At 34.7% G+C, this 20,639-nt stretch overlaps 1 protein-coding gene and 1 pseudogene across 1 annotated transcript; both read right to left on the minus strand.

The window, feature by feature from the left end:
• Positions 1-35: 35 nt before the first annotated feature.
• LOC117331033 lies at positions 36-9,539 on the minus strand (annotated as a pseudogene).
• A 1,297-nt stretch (positions 9,540-10,836) lies between these two features.
• LOC117331517 lies at positions 10,837-12,728 on the minus strand. Its single transcript, XM_033890259.1, has 3 exons — positions 12,531-12,728; positions 12,099-12,189; positions 10,837-11,437 (listed from the first exon to the last, which is right to left on the minus strand). The coding sequence occupies exons 1-3, from the start codon at positions 12,531-12,533 to the stop codon at positions 11,214-11,216; spliced, it is 318 nt and encodes a 105-aa protein (XP_033746150.1). The 5' UTR covers positions 12,534-12,728; the 3' UTR covers positions 10,837-11,213.
• Positions 12,729-20,639: the final 7,911 nt, after the last annotated feature.

Below are 20,639 nucleotides of genomic sequence, written 5' to 3' on the forward strand. Positions count from 1 at the left end.
AAGCTATAATTGTGTGATTTCACGTCCGAATATAACTAACGCTCTATCTCGCAAATATAGGAGAGGTTATATCCGGTGCAAAAACAGTCCGACATTAGGAAGTTTTTTGACTGTATGATGCATCCACACCTCTGCGTCCCTCCGTTTGGTTCCCCACTAGCCCATGTCCTCTCAGTCGTCATGACAACTCTGTCGTTGCTGAGATAGACCCACACGTCCTCATCATTTCGCCTACGTCCTGTGTATAATATATCACTGTTTCCTGGAGAGACAAGACCACATTGTCATGTACAAAAAGTAACGTTGGGCGGATGTCAGTTTAAATCATGAGGGACATGCCATGCGTTCCGGTCAATTTTGTATTTTACATTTACGATTCAGAGGGTGACTGCAGATCACTACTAAATACTACAACTTTTAAATGTCGTATGTGACCTTTGTTCATTCGACCTTTGCAAAAGGCTAGATCATTGGAGACTAATTGTATTATGTTATTATTTATAAACATTTTCTATGTATTCATAATGTTAGAACTAAATAAATTCTTCATGTCTGTATGAAATATCAAATTGAAAGTTAAGATATGCTATTCCCACCTCTTAAAGTGTTATGAATATGAGTTGGCAGCTGAAATTCAAAACAGTTCAAACAAAATGTCAAAACTGGTTGTTGGGGAACATAAGCTTTATATTTCAATCAATTTAATAATTTTTGATATTTTATGTCAAATCATTGTTCAGTTCATTTGCACATTCGAAACAATATCAATATTCAAATCAACCAATAACGTACATGTAAGTTACGGCAAACAATCGAGGAATACAATTTACAATAAAGTGTTTATAATGTGCTATATCAAATGATTACACAAAAGGCCAATGTAATATAAACAGAATTCAATACAAATGGATAGTTAGATACAAGTTAAGGAGACAGGATTAAGGAGACAGGTTTAGCTAATCAATACCGCCACTGTACATAACTGTTTACAGAGGTGACAATGTCTCCCGGGTTATTCTTCCAGATTATTTTGTATGAAACTTCCGCTTGAGATATTATTGTGCTACGTATTTGAATTCCATGGCGTGCTCCGCTGTTCATAATCGAAGACGAATACTGGGGATATTATGCATTGTCTTATTATTGTGTTGCATGATTTGAGGTAAACTTAATTTGACAGTCAAAACGTTTTCACTCATTTGCTTTATAAGTTAATACTTTTTATAGGAAAGTATACTTTTCAAAGCAAAAACATGGTGTCAAAAAATGTAACCCCTGATGTATATTTTGTATTTCTCCTCTTTGTTTAAACTAGTTGACTCTATTATTCCTAAAATGGCTTTGTTTTTGAAACTCAATTTGTTATAACTAAAACTGACATATATAAATTATCATACTATTATGATTATAGCATATGGATTAAAATAGTCAAAATAACAAAGTTTACTCACGAACACGACTAGGCAGATTCTCCATTATGAACCGAGCTTCCTTGTCCGACTGGATCTCCTCTAGGTGTGCCCCCTTGTCAGTACACCGAGACTGCAGTATGGATGAAAGGGAATTCTTGAAATTGACGCAATATGATTAAATATGGACAGATTTCTAAATTTCTTAAATTCTCTTTACTACTATTTTTTCTTCTTTTTCTTTTTTCATTTTTTGACTGTCGGGTTATGTCAAAATTTTATGCAAATATGATATTTTGAGGAAACTAAATTGCACAACTTTCTAAAAATGATGTTAAAGAATTTACATTTTCTATGAATGAAATATGGCTCTGTTATTTTTGTATAACGAGAAACACAAAAAAAAAATGTTTTCGAGTTCTCAGAAAAAAAATGTCTACACGACTCATTATCAGTTCTCTGTCAAATCATATGTTGGATGAATTTACCGAAATATACAGTTAAATGTACGTTTTGGAATGACCAATACATCTGGAAAATAATTATTGCTAAGATTAAGTGGTCTTCTTGCCGGAGAATACTGAAACAAGCTTACGTCAAACATTGTCCTACGTGTCGACACTGCCAATTTTGGTTATGGTAATCAGTGTGAAAGGTGACGTAATTCGTGATGGGCAAAGCAAAATCATTGGCGTAGAATACTCCACCATCTGGAAGCCGAGCATTTGATTACAGATGCGACATCATTTCTTATCCTATCTATACCGGACGACACCAAAACTTGGCTCAATTTTCATCTTGTCCTGGATTAAAACTGCATAATGCATTGATTGTCGATTTTTTCTAATTTATAAATAATGAATAGAAACATCAGCATACTGAGTATGTTGGTAAAGAAATGGCAATATGCCTATATTTACGTCAGACGAGATATTACAACTCACAACTGCGATGCTCCACTCAGTTTTCTCTGAAGTGGTGGATACATAGTAACACTTCTCCGGAGATGAAATCCAATCATTGTCACAGTCTTTTGGTGCACCAGTAGTTGTGACGGCGGAAGTCGTACTTGTAGTGGCGGTGGTCGTACTAACAGGTCTGGCTATTAATTAAATAACAATAGGCCTTCTTATTATTGATTGATCACTGCGAATTACCATCAAAAATGAAAGTCGCGATATAGAAATATATATTATCATCGAAACGATGTTTTATGTGTATCAATAAATATATAGATATGGTACAAATAACAGCGCATTAAAACATCAAAAGTTACTTCACAAAACTAGAACGTAAAAGAAATTTAAAAAATATTATTTAAAACATATTAAAGGAGATAATGAAAATATAAAACACACTATTCTTATTTCGAAACAATCATTACAGCCAATTTGCGGAGGTGTGTCATCTTTCAACATTACAATCACACCAACTTTAGCTGAATAGTATTCTAAAGTTGATGAAATAAATATATAAATATTTTGTACCAAAGAGTATGTTCTAACATACAATGCCATATATAGCAATACATCGACATAAAGGTATCCGGCTAAATGGATATGGATTTGGCGTACTATTGCAATTTTGTCTAGGAGAAATCAACGATTGTGTGAAGTGGAAAAAATGATATGGACTCCAAATAGTCGTCTGTTATTCCATCTTAGTAATTTTGAAACCAGAGCAATTTCAAAAATTGTCAAAGTTGTTTTAAACACATGCCGTGTGTTATATCCCATGAAATACCCTGTATAAGAAATAAATTATGATGAACGAAATTTTATAAGATAGGGCCAACATCCTTTACATGTTTTAAAAGTACATTTTGTACATATGATGGTATCATATGACTTACGCAAATTTTCGCAGATATAGAATAGGTTATATCCGGTACAAAGACAGTCCCGCATTTCGAAGTCGTCTGACTTCCGGGTACATCAGCATGTCTGAGTCCCTCCATCAGGTTCTCCACTACCCCATGTCCTCACCGCGGTATCGACAGGCTCATCGTTACTGAGGAAAACCCACACGTAAGCATCATTCCTCTTACGTCCGGTATATACTATATCACTTGTAGCTGAAAGTAATAAGCTCAGTATATGTATATGTTAACAGCCACAGAGGAGTTATTGTCCATTAATTTGTCAATAATAAATTGGATTTGGTGATGAGAATATTGAACAATGGGCTTTGTTGAGCTAGTTGTTTAATATAGATAAAATGATATTCGAAATCAAATTCAAGTTCTTTTTTTTTTTTATGAAAATATTTGACCATTTTGGAAAATGACATTTTTTAGGTATAAACCCGATTGCAACAGTTTCAACTTTCCACGCGTCTTATACAAACCCAACAAGTGAAAAGGATATATCAATGTGCGTTTGATGGTTTAGTCAAGCGTACCTACCTCTACATTATTTTTCTTAATGTCAGTGGCATTGTGTTCGAACGATATTTCATTTGCGGATTATGATATCATCTGATTGAACTCCCATTATCAAATAATGTATTTCATGTAGCTCTCTTTTATTCCACAATAACATTGAGGATTACTGATTTAATTTGATATATTTTATTAGCATAACAGCATTGGATTTGTGTTGGTATATCATAAACGGTAAAGTAGTTTACATACACACAAGTGACAGCAGATTTCGCATCACGAACTGTGCCCCCTCGTTAGTTTGGAACTCCACTAATTTTGCATTCATGTCAGAACACCGATTCTGCAGATAAAAACACAAATGTACTAGCAAACTAAAACAAATAATTAATTATAGACATGTGCAGCTTAAACACACGTATCGATATACCTGGAACGGCGGGGAACCTTTTCTTTTCTTTTGAATGAAATGAATGTAAATCTTTCCACATCAATAAAGCAATGGAATACATTTTTCGTAACAAACAACTTATTTTAAGACAGAGTAGTTTATATATAGAATAAAGATCAATAGCTTTATTAAAACAATGAACTTCAATACTTTTTTTTTCTTTTGAATGAAATGAATGTTAATCTTTTAACATCAATAAAGCATCAAAATACATTTTTTTTTTGTAACAAATATGATATTTTAAGACGGAATAATTTAGATTTAAAACAAAGATCAATAGCTTTGTTAAAACAATAAACTTCAATACGTCTTACAATAGCTGTACTCCACTCTGTTTTCTCAGCAGTGGTAGAAACGTAGTAACACTTTCCTCCCGGTGACATGATCCAGCCATCGTTACATACCGGTGCTGACGTGGTGGTGGTGGTGGTGGTGTGGTAGTGGTGGTGGTGGTGTGGTGTGGTGGTGGTGGTACTGGCTTTAAATAAAGGCGACTTCGTTAACAAAAACATATCCAATAGGGTTTAACATATCAAACCGTGATAACAACACAGACAAAACAAGAAGGAAATGGGTCAGTTAGCTGTTTATCATTGAACTAATCTTTCTTTTAATTTTAATGTCAATATACATCACGCACAACATTTACTAGCAGAGTCATCTAGCTACGGTATCTGCATCAAATCATAGAGGTCAATGATGATATCAATAAAACTCTGACGCTCTCACTGTAATTTCTTCGTTTGATGTGATTTCCTTGAAGTAGTTGGTGACTACCTCCCTGAACAACATACGAGAGGTGTGTAGCAAAAAGGGAAAGGTGTCTTTTCTAAAGGACAGAAACACAACCTAACAGATCGGCTAGTGCCTAAGCTTCCCGAGAAACCACAAACAAGGGCAGTAAGCGTCGAAAAGCGTACTTCAGATCTTCGTGGCCGGATCACTAACTTATTGAGCTATCACGACCCTGTCCTTCTTGGATAACATGGATCAGTAGTACAACTAGGAAAAAGACCGAGATAACTTATCACATCAACACCGAAAGACGCTAATAAAGATAACAATCATAAATGCGTCGAAAGAAAAACATTAAATAATTTCATACAAATTCGGTAGATAATTTAATTTTGTTTTCTTCTATATTTTATCAAATCACGATGTATTACAGTATTTTTTTCCACGTCTCATCGATGAATAAATGAAATAAAAAAACGAAATTTTATTGATAATTCAGTTGATAAATAAAGAGAAATAATATTCAGGAACAAAAGTGAAATAAATGAATAAAGTGCAAGCATATACCGTTACAAAATCTCACATCTGTAAGCGTTTACCATTTCTGTGGGAATAGGACGATGCGACATTTGAACGTTTCTGGTGTTTTGCCAGATTGTATGTGTTATGGAAAATGGAAATTATGGCGTGAGTGAAGGGGAGCGCTGATGGAAGTGATAAGGGGTGTTCGGTAATATGTGGCATGGTATGGTGGTGCTCAATCTCAGGAGTTTGCTGTAAACTCTTTTTTACTAAAGCTTTTATTAAAGCTTTTTTACTTACACACATGAATATTATGATATTTGTCAGTTACATCATTCCTTTCCCGGAGAAATACGTGACTTCATTTTGATGATATTTCAAGTTTCCTAATTTCTAAGTTTTCTATCTAATCTTTATATTCGAAACTCACACAATTCTATTAGTTAATATGTTTAACCGATCCTAAATCAGTATGGAAATTCTATATAAAAATTACTCACTGATTAATAATCTAATTTTTTAAATGTTCACCAGTGAAATATCGAAAATAATCAATTCTATAAAAGTTATATTTTTCACTAGTGAAGAGTATCAAGTTTTCTGATATTTTAACTTGTAAAATGTATCACTTTTTCTGAATTGACAAATCAGAACATTGCTTACAAACGTCAATGAGGAAAGTGAAGAGTTGCATCTGCTCTCCGTCATGTTTTTTGACGTCATAATGCATACAAGAAAAAATACATAAAGTTACGATTTAGCGAATATATTGGAGCCGTTGACAGGCGAACGCAAAGTTGTCTCGGTATTTTTTTGCAATAAAATGTAATAAACAGAAAATCTAACAGGATCTACAGTTATACCAAATATACACTGTACTTCACTCGTGTGGCTAATATTTTAATATTTTCATTTGCGCGATCAAAATATTAGCCACACTCGTGAAATATATTTGGTATTACTGAGGACTCTATTAGATATTTTCTATATATAGAGGTTACACAACGAGTGGTTGTTGGATATGGAATTTATTTCACACGAGTAAGTTATTTTTTAAAAGTTACAAAAGACACGAGCTTTAGCGAGTGTTTTTTGCAACTTTTAAAAAATAACTTACGAGTGTGAAATAAATTCCATATCCAACAATTTCGAGTCATGTGACCTGTTTCTACCACAATAATATCGGCTTGAATCAAAGGGAAACGTGGCCAAGTATAATTTCGCGTATGCAAATAAAGTGTACCGGTGATGTCCGGGACCGATGATGTGACGTCATTAGATTATTGATGACGTCAATAACAATTGCAGCTTGGGTCAAAGTTCACCGTGTTAGCCAATCGAAATGCGTACAGAGTTTATACCACGTGTGGTATAAACAGATTGTTAATCAACAGCTGTAATGATTAACTGATGGTCTGAGAGTTGAATAACACGGCGTATTGTGGTAGAAATAATAATACATATTCTTCTTTATTTTTATCAATTTCTGCACATTAACATTACTAACAAATACACGTATGACTGATCCAAAATCAGCATGGAAACACCCCTTATCGTCGCTGTCTCCTCCGTCCAGCAGTATATCTCGTAACTCAGCTTGCTCATTTTTCAAAATACGAATTTCATTTTCAAATCCTGACAGTGTTTTTGAAAAGTCATTTAGGTCGTTGGATATTGACCTCTTGAATTCGAGGATTTCCGTTTTGTTACACTGGCACTGACTGGTTGAGTTTGTCATTCCCCCAATAGCATCGACCCGTCTTTGTAGCTGACATACTTTTTCGTTGAGATTGAAATAAGTTCCGTTCAAAAGTCTTACAACTTCACTTGTTAAACTACTCTCTTCGAATTTCTCCACCGAATCGTCGCAAAATACTTCATAATGCTTTGATATAAAAATCAAAGCAGCGAAAATTAAACACGTCTTCATCCTTCTGAACTTCACGATTGTCGGTACGTTAAGATTCAAATGAGTTTAGTTTCCATATGATTGTAATCAAATCCTTAGTCACGTGATTTCTCAGGAACATAATGCGTCGTTTGTTTTGCGAAACGTTTGACAGTTCAAAAACATGTCAAGTTTATTGTATCAAATTCAAATATATATCCGTGCAATGTTTATTGTAATGTAAACTCTATTTATTTAACAACAATTGCAAAACAAACAAACAAAAAACAAAAAAAAACGTTATTACAACTTATATAAAGCATAACTTGCTGACCTGAATTGTAGGGCGCGAGTGGTTTTGTTGTTAACCAAACCAGAGTACCTGATGAAAACGCACATGGTCGGACAAGTGACCTCGTACCTTTTCTCTTCCAATCGGGGTATCGAACCAAGGCGCTTAATGGAAAGTGAGCTACCACTGTGCCATTCGAGGACCCCTTGTTTATTAAGTTTAAACCTAAAACATTTTATTCGATTACAACGACCTGGGATCTTAACAATGTTGCCTGTATCGTCTATACAGTGAAAACTTTCTATTAAGATAACGTCTTCTTCTTTATATATAGTGCGACTTTAAATATAAATGCATTTACTTGTCGTGCGTTTCTTTATCGGGTACGTAATAGTAAGGAACGGGATTTGATCTTAGGGGTCATCTTTATAGCAGAATAATGTTGAATTTCAAACACGAATAAAAACCTAAACATTTGCACAACATATGTCATGTAATATACCAAAATGTTTGTTGGGACGTGTAGCTTCTTACAATCACCAACATAGATGCTACCAGTTTCTTCTATAGAGTGACTTTGTAGCATGGGAAAATTCTAAGCCACGCAAATGACCAAACCTGAAAAATAACCAAGCTGTTATGTTCACAAGTGTCTATAGCACAGGGCAGGAGCATTTGTTTGACCGGATTTTACTGTATGTACATATAAACACTTATATTGTTTTGACCTTGAAATGCAAATGGCGGCTGTGAATAATATTACACAAAAATGGCTTAAAGGGAGGCATTTCAGTAAATAACAACACTCATATATCGTACTTTTAAGACATCTCAGCATAGTAAGAGGAACATTTTAAAGTCAAATTGTTAAACTGGTGAGTTTGGGGCCTTTTTCAGAAATAGGCATATTTTATCTCAAACACAAGGGTTTAACATTTTTTCATAAAAGCAGTCTTCTTGCCACTTTAAGAATACTTTATATTGTCTAATAAGAGCATTTTTTTATGTTTTTGATACCTCCTTATATGCCGTATTTGTGTGATATCATTCACGACAGGTCCAGATAAAGTCAGCGTTTATACATATAATAACATCAACTCTGATCAAACCAATTCTCCTATTTTGTGCTTTAGACACTTGTGAGCAAAACGACATGGCAAGTTTGTGTAATATATGGAATACAAATGAGTTAATTATGTCCCCCTGAAACATGCATTTTTTCCTACGTTTTCTTGTAATTTACAAACAGCTTAGCAAATTACATGTCAACAGCAAGTCCCACAGTTTGCCATGATACATACTAAAAGTTCATCATGTTACTTCTGTGACATTGCACCATAATAGGTATTTATAGGCCTGTAAAACATCAATGTTTTGACTGGATTTGCTGTTTAGATGCCATTTAAGTGACTTTAAATGATGACAGCCCTCTCTGCAAAATATGAAAGGGTAAAGTTGTGTTTATATACGTGACTTAAGTGTTGTGTATAAATGATTTAACTTGTGTTTTAGTTATGCCGGATTTTTACATCCCTATTAAGGTGAAATGTATTGTAACTTACTTGTGGGGAAAAAACTTTTCTTTTTATTTATGCTTTGTTAGGTTATTGTTTTTGCTGTTCTAAAATTATTATTAAAATGTCACTTATGATGGCCATTTCAATGTCTATTATGTATTTTGTTATTTTTAAATTTGAGGAACATTAAAACCATAACTTTACCGTGGGCGAGTGGTTAACGTGTCCTGACACTTTATCACTGGGCCTCCATCTCGCGAGTTCGAAAACCTCGTGTGGTTCTGACCTGGTCCGATGGTATTTCTCCGGGTACTGCGGCTTTCCTCCGCCTCCAAAACCTTGCATGTCCTTACATTACCCTTGCTGTTAATAGGACAATAAGCCATATCAATTACGTTCCGCTTAATAAGGTAGCGGATGTGAAACATCATGACTGTTATAGCCCCCAATGATTAAGAAAAAATCCATGTTTCTATGTTTTATTCAGAAGAAACGTCGGAGAGAGAGCAGCCTTTTTTGCGGGAAAGTGTCAGACAGTTCTTGGCATGGTCTTAGGAAACGTCATAACAACAACGCAAATAAAATATAAAACAACGATATCTATTGTGTGTGATTTTGGGGGTGATTTTCATGTTTTGTCCATTTAGGAGACCGTAACAACATTGGATTTATGTAAACATAAGGACTCACACAACTAAATAATTTACTATATGTTATGCAAATTCGCTCGATTGAAGTTTAAATGTTGTGAAATTTACAACAAATTAAAGTTTGAAGTCTTTTCTATCAGATAATTGTTGTAATTGTTTAGGTTAAATGGCATATAAGAGCACATTTATACTCGGAAGACAATAATCTTGACATTTACAGAACACTGGAGAACCCCCACCGAGGGAATTCCCGCCTTAATTTTTACACCTCCAATTCTACGTCATTTGATTGTTCAGTAGGAGTGTATGTTTTTGATTTTCCAAACCTCAATACCCTTCTTTATCCTCGTATATAGAAAGTACCCATTTCATATGTTCTACATCAATAACTGTGTGCATGTTTGATCCAAGCTGTCTTCCTCAGTTATCCTGTAAATATTGATATCGATCGTAAATACTGATTCACCTGAATCCGTATTTCCCAAACCACCCTTATTAACCATTTGCGAAGACGATATGAAGTCGAACGTGTTCGATGCTTGTTCATATGTCGACTGGGTTCCAATGGCGCTGCACGTGTTCTATTTTGAGGATGTGACATAATCCGACATTAACATAAGTTTGCATGGTTGGTATTGCGGTTAAAGTAGAAAACGTTGAATTTTACTGATACTTTGTCAAGTTTGCCGATTTTGTGTAAGAAGCTCGTTTCGGTAAATACGTATTGAATCAATCCAAACATGTCAAAACATTAGTTTGAAAAACTCCAGGTATACAATTGTATTGTTATTTAAAAAGTTGCCATCGTAGTTAAGATGTACGAAATAATGATGGATTCCATGACTTTGAGGATATATCAGACCAACATTGACATTATTTTACCAGTTCTGACTTAAAAACCAGCTTGTATTTAATATGAAATAAAAAGTCGCCTTTTTCCTGAAAATTAATTCATACTAAAAAAATCGAAGGCAGTTTAAATTCTGATTATTTTATTTGGTTCCCGATAAAGTTGATATAAACATATTGTGTGTACAGTAGGTAATCAATGTTTTATTACGATACAGCACACGTAGTCATATTGAAAACAATAATTTAAAACTAAGTTAGCTAGGATATTTTTTTCTAAAAACTCTCAACATGAAAAATCAATAATTAACTTTTTAAGTAAGTTTAAGGTTAACCCTCATGCACTTTATCATACATCATTATAGTGTATAACTTCGGTAATGACAGGTATCTTTTAATATTTTATACGTTACACGTAAGACTTGATACTTCACGGAATCAAAAAGATCTAGCTCTGCATATTACGACTGTAATAATCATGTCCTTAAGGTCAACCTCGTGGTTTGAAGACAGGACATGACTAACGCACAATTTCGCACATGTAGAAGAGCGTAAAACCAGTACAATAGCAGTCCACCATCACAAAACTGTCTAACCTCGAGGTGCATCCGCACTTTAGTTCTCCTCCACTTGGCTCCCCAATACTCCATGATCGCACAGTTGTATTTATTTCCGCCTCGCTTGTGGCAAAAACCCAAACATCATTAGCATTCCTCTTCCGCCCAGTGTAGACTATTTCGTTTCCTGAAAATTTCATAGTCAAGATGACATTTACCCGTTAAAGCAGGTAATATCATTGATAAAGAATGTTGTTTTAAAGAAAGAAACAAATATTTGCAAACAAACACACGAAAAGAATATGTACGTCCTTGTCCTTGATATATGAAGGAGTTTGATAAGAAAAGAAAATTTAAGAAGGGACAAAAATATTACATGCGTTAATGAATCCATCGGCGAGTTCCTGAAATACATCTTGGCATACATACTGAACCAAGGGCCATGAACTACGATAGTGACCACGATAAGCCGACTAGTTGAGATTTTGGCGGAAAGCAGACATGTGCACCCCATAATAACACTACTCCTTTTTCCATGTTCAAACCTGGTCACAGCCTTGCTGCTACCGACTCAATATTGCCATGTCGTGGCTGATTGGCGTAGGATATGTTTCACTTTCGTTATTTTTTTTTCATTATTTATTTTCAGACGTTATAACGAAAATTCGCTACAGCACATGTCTTTTGTAACCTAAATATGGCTTAATCTAATAAAATGATAATGCTATATCCAACAACCACTCGCTGTAAAAACGCGATTACTTATTTTGCACATTAATCGGTATGTTCTAGCAAAAACACACCTAAAACATAAAGGTACGTAAACAGAAATCATAGGAATTACTCACCAATACGATCTGGCAAATTATCCATTATAAATCGGCCTTCCTCGTCTGTTTGGATTTCTACTAGTTTAGCTCCCATATCAGAACACTGACTCTATAGGAAATTGGTGTAAATACAATTAAATATGGCAAAGCCTCATCCTCAGTTTATTCAGAAAAAAAGCAAAACTAAAGAATATAAACCGTCTCAAAATGATTTTTTACTTCATTGTAGTTAATTTTATCTAATTTTATTAGTAAATATATGGAGAAGATATGAATCAATACTTCTTATTAACGTGAGATCTTGCTCCGCTCCGTTGGGAAGACTCCAAACATTACCTTGATGAAAATCAACACGTTTATATTAATACAATAGAAAGGGGGCAAACATCTCAAATAGATAAGCGCTACCTCTTGGGAAACACAGATGTAAAACATTTATATCAAACTAACCATAGCTTTGCTCCAATTATTCACTTTCTCGGAAGTAGTGGAGACGTAGTAACACTTTTCTGGAGATGTTATCCACCCTTTGTCACAGTCATTTGGTATAACAGAGGTTGTAGAAGCTGTTGTTGTGGTTGTGGCGGTCGTAGTGGTAACGATAGGTCTGGCTATACAAAATAGCAATCACTTCCTTTAAAACAACAGCTTAACCTATTAAAAACCTTTATATCATGGTGCAAACAATGAAAGTAATAATCGGTCCTTTTCTTGTAATTGCTTATAAAAGAAACAAGAATACTTACTTCTTACACTATTAATCACAATTGGCATTGCCCCTCTAAATTAATTTCAAAATATTCAGCAAAACTATCTTGGGTGTGTTTCATACTATGAATGCTTATTTTTTGGAACGTTTGAATCAAGTTAGCGCTATGATGTGGTGTTCCCACAATATTTGTCATATAACGTTTTTGCCATATCCTCTATAATAAGAGCATACACAAATAAGAGATTCTATATAATAAGAGCACACACAAATAAGAGAGTAATTAATATATAACTAACGCAAAGTCTCGCAAATATAGTAGAGTCTAACGGCGGTACAATAGCAGTCCAACATCAGGAAACTTTTATCTTTCCGGACGCATCCACACTTTTGTGTTCCTCCATGTGGCTCTTCACTACCCCATGATCTCAAAGATGTATTCACTTTCGCTCCGCTGGTTGCAAAAACCCAAACATCATCACTATTCCTCTTTCGTCCGGTATATATTATTTCATTTCCTGAAAATTACACGGTCAATAAGTCATTAACAAGCAAAAGGAAGCAATATCAACGAAAAATAAGTTTTACACAGGAAAAAGCGGAGGCTCGCGAACAAACATAATCAGTAAAATCCAACGGCCTTCACTTTGAGGATTAGCGTAATGCCTGACTTATCTGCTGAACCTAAAATCAGTTCATACGTATGTTGTAGGCATACTTTTTGCTATACACGTATACCAATCCAACGAGAGTCGAATACCGGCAGAATAACCATTTTACCTGGGAATGAGGAACACAATTTTGATAAAATACAACTTTGTTTTTCGATCCTATTCAGAAGAAACTTTATATCATATTTTACTTAAAAACAAAGGCATTTGAAACAAATAAAACGTCTTAGTATTGAAGAAACCCCGAGTCAAATAATTTGTCATGTAGTATACACAACAAGCGACAGCCGCTTAACACGCCTAGTAAACTGTTAGTAATATTTAAAAACACTTATTATAATTAATGATGATGAATAAGTATCAAACGTCTCAACTTTTGTATAGTTTAGTATTGCAATAAAATTCCTTGATCTTTTGTTAATATTTATTTGAGTTTGCTTTAAACCTTAGCCATGTGTTGGTTTAAAGATCATAAAAGACAGGTAATTTCAAATTCCATCGAAATGATGCGGGAGTTACAGCAATGTTCTATACTCATTGTCTTAAGTTGATTAAAAACCACATAAAAACGAGTCAAATTTCTAAAAACTAGCAAGTTTTGCAGTCCATGATAGCATAACCTAAAATCAAATCGTGAAATTATTTCTTGCGTTTGATAATATTTTATTTTCGCGCAAAACAGCGAATCAGTTTTTGAATGATCGAACTTTTCGGTGACGGCGATTTTTTATAGTGTCTTTAAACATAAAAATATCTCTTAAGTCACATACTCAGATACTCACTATCTATCGTTTGACAAGCCGGACCACGTTCCAGGAATATTATCAAAAATAGAGCTTTTGCAGTTACTTACAACTTCATGATAACTATGCAGTAAAGTCTGAACGACATCAAACAGCCATTGAAGTTTGGACATATTATGTGTAAATCTTTCCCTCCTCAGCTTAGTAAACTCTGACTGCGAATAAATTAGCGTATACGCAGTGAAACAGGCTCAGCGGTTTAACGCCCCTGGAAATCGGCAACATAATTATGACGACTAAATCCGTGTAAATATACGGTGTGCTTGACAACCACAGATAATCTTAGACGGACATTATGAATATATCAATTAATCAAAAATGTAAAAGATATTAAAGAAAATTGATGATTTTTTTTTTCAATTTTGTTAACAGTACTGATGTATTTACGTAGATTTAGTGGAACTAAATTGTTACCAATTTCGAAACACACCCTAAACATTATCTTCGTACTGTATCATAAACGAATTGCTTGATGTTGATCTAAGGATTGTATTTCATTTTGACTGCGTATACGGTAGTATGGCCGCAGATGACAACGAACAGTCAATGATAACACTACTACATAGCTGCAGAAGTCAGCAAAATGTCTACACAAACTGGGTCATAATCCCGCCGCTGTCGAGACATTATTGTGGAAGATACAGGTAACATGAATCGTAGTTGCTAAAGCGTATGTCTTTTATAACTTTTTAGATTGACTAAACAAGGCGAAATAAATGCCATATCCTGCTACCATTCATTGTGAGTCATCTGTCTTATCGTGCACGTAAATCGGTATGTTCTGACACATAACACATGGTTACTAAAAGTATAGTACGTATATAGAAATAGGAATTATATGGATTACTCACCAACATGACCTGGCAGATTATCTAATATAAATCGGCCTTCCTCGTTCGACTGGATTTCTGTCAGTTTAGCTCCCATATCAGAACACCGACTCTACAGCAAGGTAAATACAATTAAATAAGACAAAGCCTCGTCACCAGTTTACTCAGTAGGAAAACATAGGAAATGAACCATCTAGAAAACGATTTTGTATTTCATTGTAATAATCTTGATATCATCGTATTAGTAAAGAGGAGGTATGACTCATTACTAATTGGTAACTTCAGAGTGTGCTCCGCTCCGCTGAAAATGGCATTAAGCTTTACGAAGTATTCCTTCTTTTGTCACACGAGAAGATGGGGGAAAATGATGTAACATACTTCATCACATTACAAGCAATGTAACACAGATATATTTATTTAACTCACTATTGCATCGTCCCATCTATCAATTCTCTCGAAGTCGGTAGAGACATAGTAACACTTTTCAGGAGATGTGATCCATCCATCATTACAGGGTTGTGACATTCCTGTAGTTGTATGGGTAGTTGATGTGGTTGAGAGTGTGGTGGTAGGTGTAGTTGTGGTGGGTGTTGTGGTGGAAGGTATGGTTGTTTTAGGGGCAGTTGTGGTTGTAGGTGTAGTTGTTGTAGTTGTAGGTGTAGTTGTTGTAGTTGTAGGTGTAGTTGTTGTAGTTGTAGGTGTAGTTGTGGTGGTAGGTGTAGTTGTTGTAGTTGTAGGTGTAGTTGTTGTAGTTGTAGGTGTAGTTGTTGTAGTTGTAGGTGTAGTTGTTGTAGTTGTAGGTGCAGTTGTAGTTGTAGGTGTAGTTGTTGTAGTTGTAGGTGTAGTTGTGGTTGTAGGAGTTGTGGTGGTTGTCGCGGTAGTCGGACTAGTGGGACTCATAGTAGTAATATGAGTACTTCCTACAAAAAGAGCGATAACGTTGCTTTAATAACACAAATCAATGCAATAATCATTTGAACGGATGCATTTTTTTCCTGTTATCTTTATTAAAGCGTCTTAATCATAGAGAATAATTGACTGGCTGAAATGTACATATTTTTCTCAATTTTTGTCTCATAAATAATTCCATTTTCAAAACGAAACGTTCTTTTAGTGACGTTTGCATAGTCATCGAGTTTTTTCATCAATTTTGAAGTATTAAGGCATAAATTATAATTAATGTTCATCCAAGTACTGTACTTCATTATCACACAGCACAAAATTATTGATTATCTTACTTTTGTTTACAAAGCGTACTATCTATTTATTATCAAGTATACTCTTAATGAAAGAAATATAAAAGAGGTATTCAATTTTTTTAAATATTGGTATCTTCATATCAACAAAGTTGTTTTCTTACCATCGCTCTCTCCTCCACCAAGCAGTATCTTCCGCAAATCTTCCTGTCCATTTTTCAAAACACGCATTTCATTTTCGTATCCTGACACTATTTTTGAAAAGTTTGTCAGTTCCTTAGAAACTCTTTGTTTCAACTCTAGAATTTCTGGTGCGTTACATCCGCATTGCTTATTGAGGTCTTCAATTGCACTGACTCTCCTTTGTAACTGACATATCCTCTCGTTTAAATTAAAAAATGTTCCGTTTAATAGATCAACAACGCCACTTTTTTCCTCGTTTTTTTTAACCAATTTATTGTCATCTGAAAATGCTTCTTCATACTCTGATACAAAGATCAACGAAGCCAACAGCAAAACATTCCTCATCATTCTAGATTACTTGAGTGTACTGCTCGGTCGTGTTTGCCATGAACAAAAAAGAAAAGCTCACGTCTGGTTATACTTACAATCAAATAATCTGAAACCAAACAAATATTTGTCCTTGTTTGCGTAAAGTCTTACAATATCAAAACATGCCAGCGTAAATCCTTGATCGTCAACTATAAAAGTAACAACCAATCAAGAACACACAAATGAAACAATAATCAAAACGTGTCTCTTGCAGTGGAAAAATTCAGTGAACTGGAGAGTACCTAATGACCTGTATCATAAAAAGGGGGTTTTAAATGTGGCTTCACTAATTTATTATGGCAACATCTGTATATTTAATTACAATATATCAAGTAGCTATATATCACGATTGCAACAGGTTTGGGGCCTTCTAAACAGACATTTTAATGTTTGAAATGGAACAACTCTTATCAATCATTGCCGAATATTTAATGAAAATATGTTTAAATAAATACATATCACTATAACTACTACATTTCTCTAAAAAAAATCCTAAAATAAAAAAGGGAACTATATCAAATCTCCTAGGAAAAAATATCGTGCATTAAAATTCATATATTTAAAAATAGATACATCTAAGCCGAGAAAAATAATTAGGAAACAAGGGGAAATGTTTGTACACCATTTGCAACGCGAAAGCATATCTGGGGGCTATATACATGTAATCATAATGTGTATGATTATTTGCTGTTAAAGTAAAATAGCGTTAACTTGCGGACGAAACAAAAGCCAGTGATATTTAAAAGTATCATGATGATGTACTGTAACTTGTAATTTGCTATCACTTTCAGCAGGCTCAATTGGAAGGTGTATACTCTTCACTTACAATGCAATGTTGTATATATTCACGGGGGTTTTAATCGCTCTTTATTGGAGGTCTTTCAATAAATTAACTAGATTAATAACCAGCGAAATGTAAACTTTATTTATTTTACAACTATTGCGAAACAAGTTATATTAACTTATATTAATCGCGCTTGTTGGCCCGGATAGAAGCGCGCAAGGAGTCTTACTGTGGGAGGAAACCGGAGTACCCGGGGAAAAAGCACGTGGTCTGGCAGGTGGACCCCATACCTTTTCACGTCCGATCGGGGAATCGAACCCCGACCGCCTAGGTGAAAGGCAATTGTGTTACCACTGTGCAACCCGACCACCCTAATGACCAGCGAATACTCCTACGTACAGGTATATAACGGGGGCTATTGAGTAATGTTTTAAGGCGTGTTTGATATTAAAGGCAACCAGGAAATAAAAGCCTTGTGGACGTTAACAGCCAAACAGTACATACCGTGTGTTGCACGTTGAGATGGCAACATGTTTTGTCACCAAATAAATTATATGAATGACGGCATTATCTAATTTTAAAATAATGGTCGCTTCAGTCATTCATAATCACGGCTTGTTAATAAAAGAAAACATACATTACAGTTTGTCGATAAATCATTTGTTTTTGAAGTTGAATCAATCTCGGGAGAGGTTTTTGAGTCATATCCTAAAGGTAAGGAAAATTAGGAAAACTAAATACATACTTTATTCAACGTATGACATCACCGAAGGTTTTAAGTTGTGAAGACAAATTGTTTTTCGTTCCTTTTATCCCCTTTTTTAATCATATTATCAGTTGCATTGCATTAGATAACATCACAATCAGTGACATCTATATTTGTGTAAGCCTGGATCATGTTCAGAGACTGAAGCTTGTTTGTTGCAAAAAGATGACTCGCAAATTAAAGACAACAAAAATTATATTGTTTTTAAAAGGTCATTTATTGAATGACTAATGAACTCTTGCGAGTCCACATGTATAATATATCATTATTCAACATGAATAATGTTTGATGTAATGGAGAAAACACGGTGTATTTACTGAATATAATGGTGTAGCAACAAAGATGGGGTACAAATGATGGCACCGATGATGAGCATTAGATACATGTAATGGACTGTACTTACAGTACATGTAGATCAATGTTCTATATATATGATTATAAATGTAGTACTTTAAGAAGTGTTTTCTATAGTGTACATGTAAGAGTATTACCAACATTATGATCACATGCCTTTGTATAGGACGTTTCGGATATTCAATTTCAATTTCAACAGATGTTATTGGCATGGAAAGAGTCAATATGATTAGACATCAGGCATGACCTGTCTAAGTCTTCTAATGTTAAGAGTGTAACTTGTATTCCTGCAGCAAAGTACAAACGAGTCTGTTCGTGTTTATAATTGATAAAAATACTATCTGTCGAAGGTGTGAAAAAATTACTTCGTTAATAAATATAGCTCATTAACATATTAGTAATATTGATGGCCATTGACTGATACCAAATTACTGATGACGAGATCGGGTTATATCAATCATCTTTAATGACGAATGCATAATATTGTGGAAACAATAGGGAGGAAATCAATCAAAGTATAGCTAACGACCTAACGCTGGCGTCCCTTTCATGCCAGGGGGTGATTTTATTAATCAACCTCAAAATAGGTCACATATTATATTATCGATGGTGTCACGTTTTATCCACTTTTATCTACAATTGCATGGTATAAAGCGGGCGCGACGGCCGAGTGGTTAAGGTGCCCCCGACCAATTATCACTAGCCCTCCTTCTCTTGGTCACAAATTCGAAACCCACGTGGTGCTTTTTCTCTGGGAACTCCGACTTTCCTCCACCTACATAATCTAGCGATATCTCGCTATATATAGAATGTCTGTATCCAATTGTTTTCATACCACGTAAATGCAATGAAAACACAGTCCATTGCATATTTTTACATCAAACAATTGGCTGAAACGCTGTTAGAAGAAAATAGAAGTCGTGATGTGTTGCGCCTTTGGTAACTACGGCAGTAACAGTTGCAAAGTTTTAATGAATCTACGTATATACATCAGTAAAATATTTAAAAAAAAAAAAAAATTAAAGCAACAACTCAATATTTTGTTTAATACCTTTTACTTTTTTAATTCATTAATATATTCACAATCCACAGTTTCCGTCTCGCATTAACTATGGTTGTCAAGCACAGCGTACAGCTGTATATTGACACAGATATACAACGTAGTAGTGACGTGGTCAATTGTTCTATAGGAACTGTACGTTTCAGTCATTTATTGCTAGCTTACCTCGTGGAGAAGTTAAATATTCACCCATTTTCGTTCGCAAGCTTCAGTTAGTTTTTGACAAAACACACACTTGACGTTAGTTTTTTGTACAGAAATCATCGGGTTACAAGAGAAAACGTTAAAATTGCGCAGATCAGCCCTTGATGTTCTGGTAACATCACAAAGAGACGACGTCATGATTATGTTACAAATGAACTAATTTCCGCGTATATCAATCCGCTGAGCCTTTTGTTCTGTTTTACGCTAATTTTAACACAGTCAGAGTAAAATAGGCTGAAGAAGGGAGAGATGTAAATATAACGAGTTCAATACCGGTACTGTTGATCTTAAATGAATGCAGTGGTCGACAGAGGTGGTTTTACTCGATTCATATTGAGATTAATCCGTTTGTTTAACTTGATTATTGGATATAAGGAACCATTTACCAATTCTATTAAAGAAAGTCAACCGGAATTGTCTTGTTAATAACTTACATCATTCCAGACAGGAATTGATAAGTTGTATAATAATTATAATCACGGGAGACGGCGATATAAAGGACTCACACAACTAAACCAGCCAATCAGCTAGTGTTTCACCTGAACCAAGTCCCTGAGGAAAATGTGATTGTAAGGTTTGTAGCTGTTTTCCTGAGTAAGTAACACATGCAATGGGTACTTTTTATATATG

This window comes from Pecten maximus, chromosome 7 (genome assembly GCF_902652985.1).
Source record: "Pecten maximus chromosome 7, xPecMax1.1, whole genome shotgun sequence".
Classification (NCBI taxonomy): domain Eukaryota; kingdom Metazoa; phylum Mollusca; class Bivalvia; order Pectinida; family Pectinidae; genus Pecten; species Pecten maximus.

What these genes read in the sequence shown, in the direction of transcription:
- LOC117331517 (XM_033890259.1), bottom strand. An exon ending in TAATTTGCCAGATCGTATTG is followed by an intron (nt 11,438 to 12,098) that starts GTGAGTAATTCC and finishes TGAAATTTTCAG; the next exon opens with GAAACGAAATAGTCTACACT.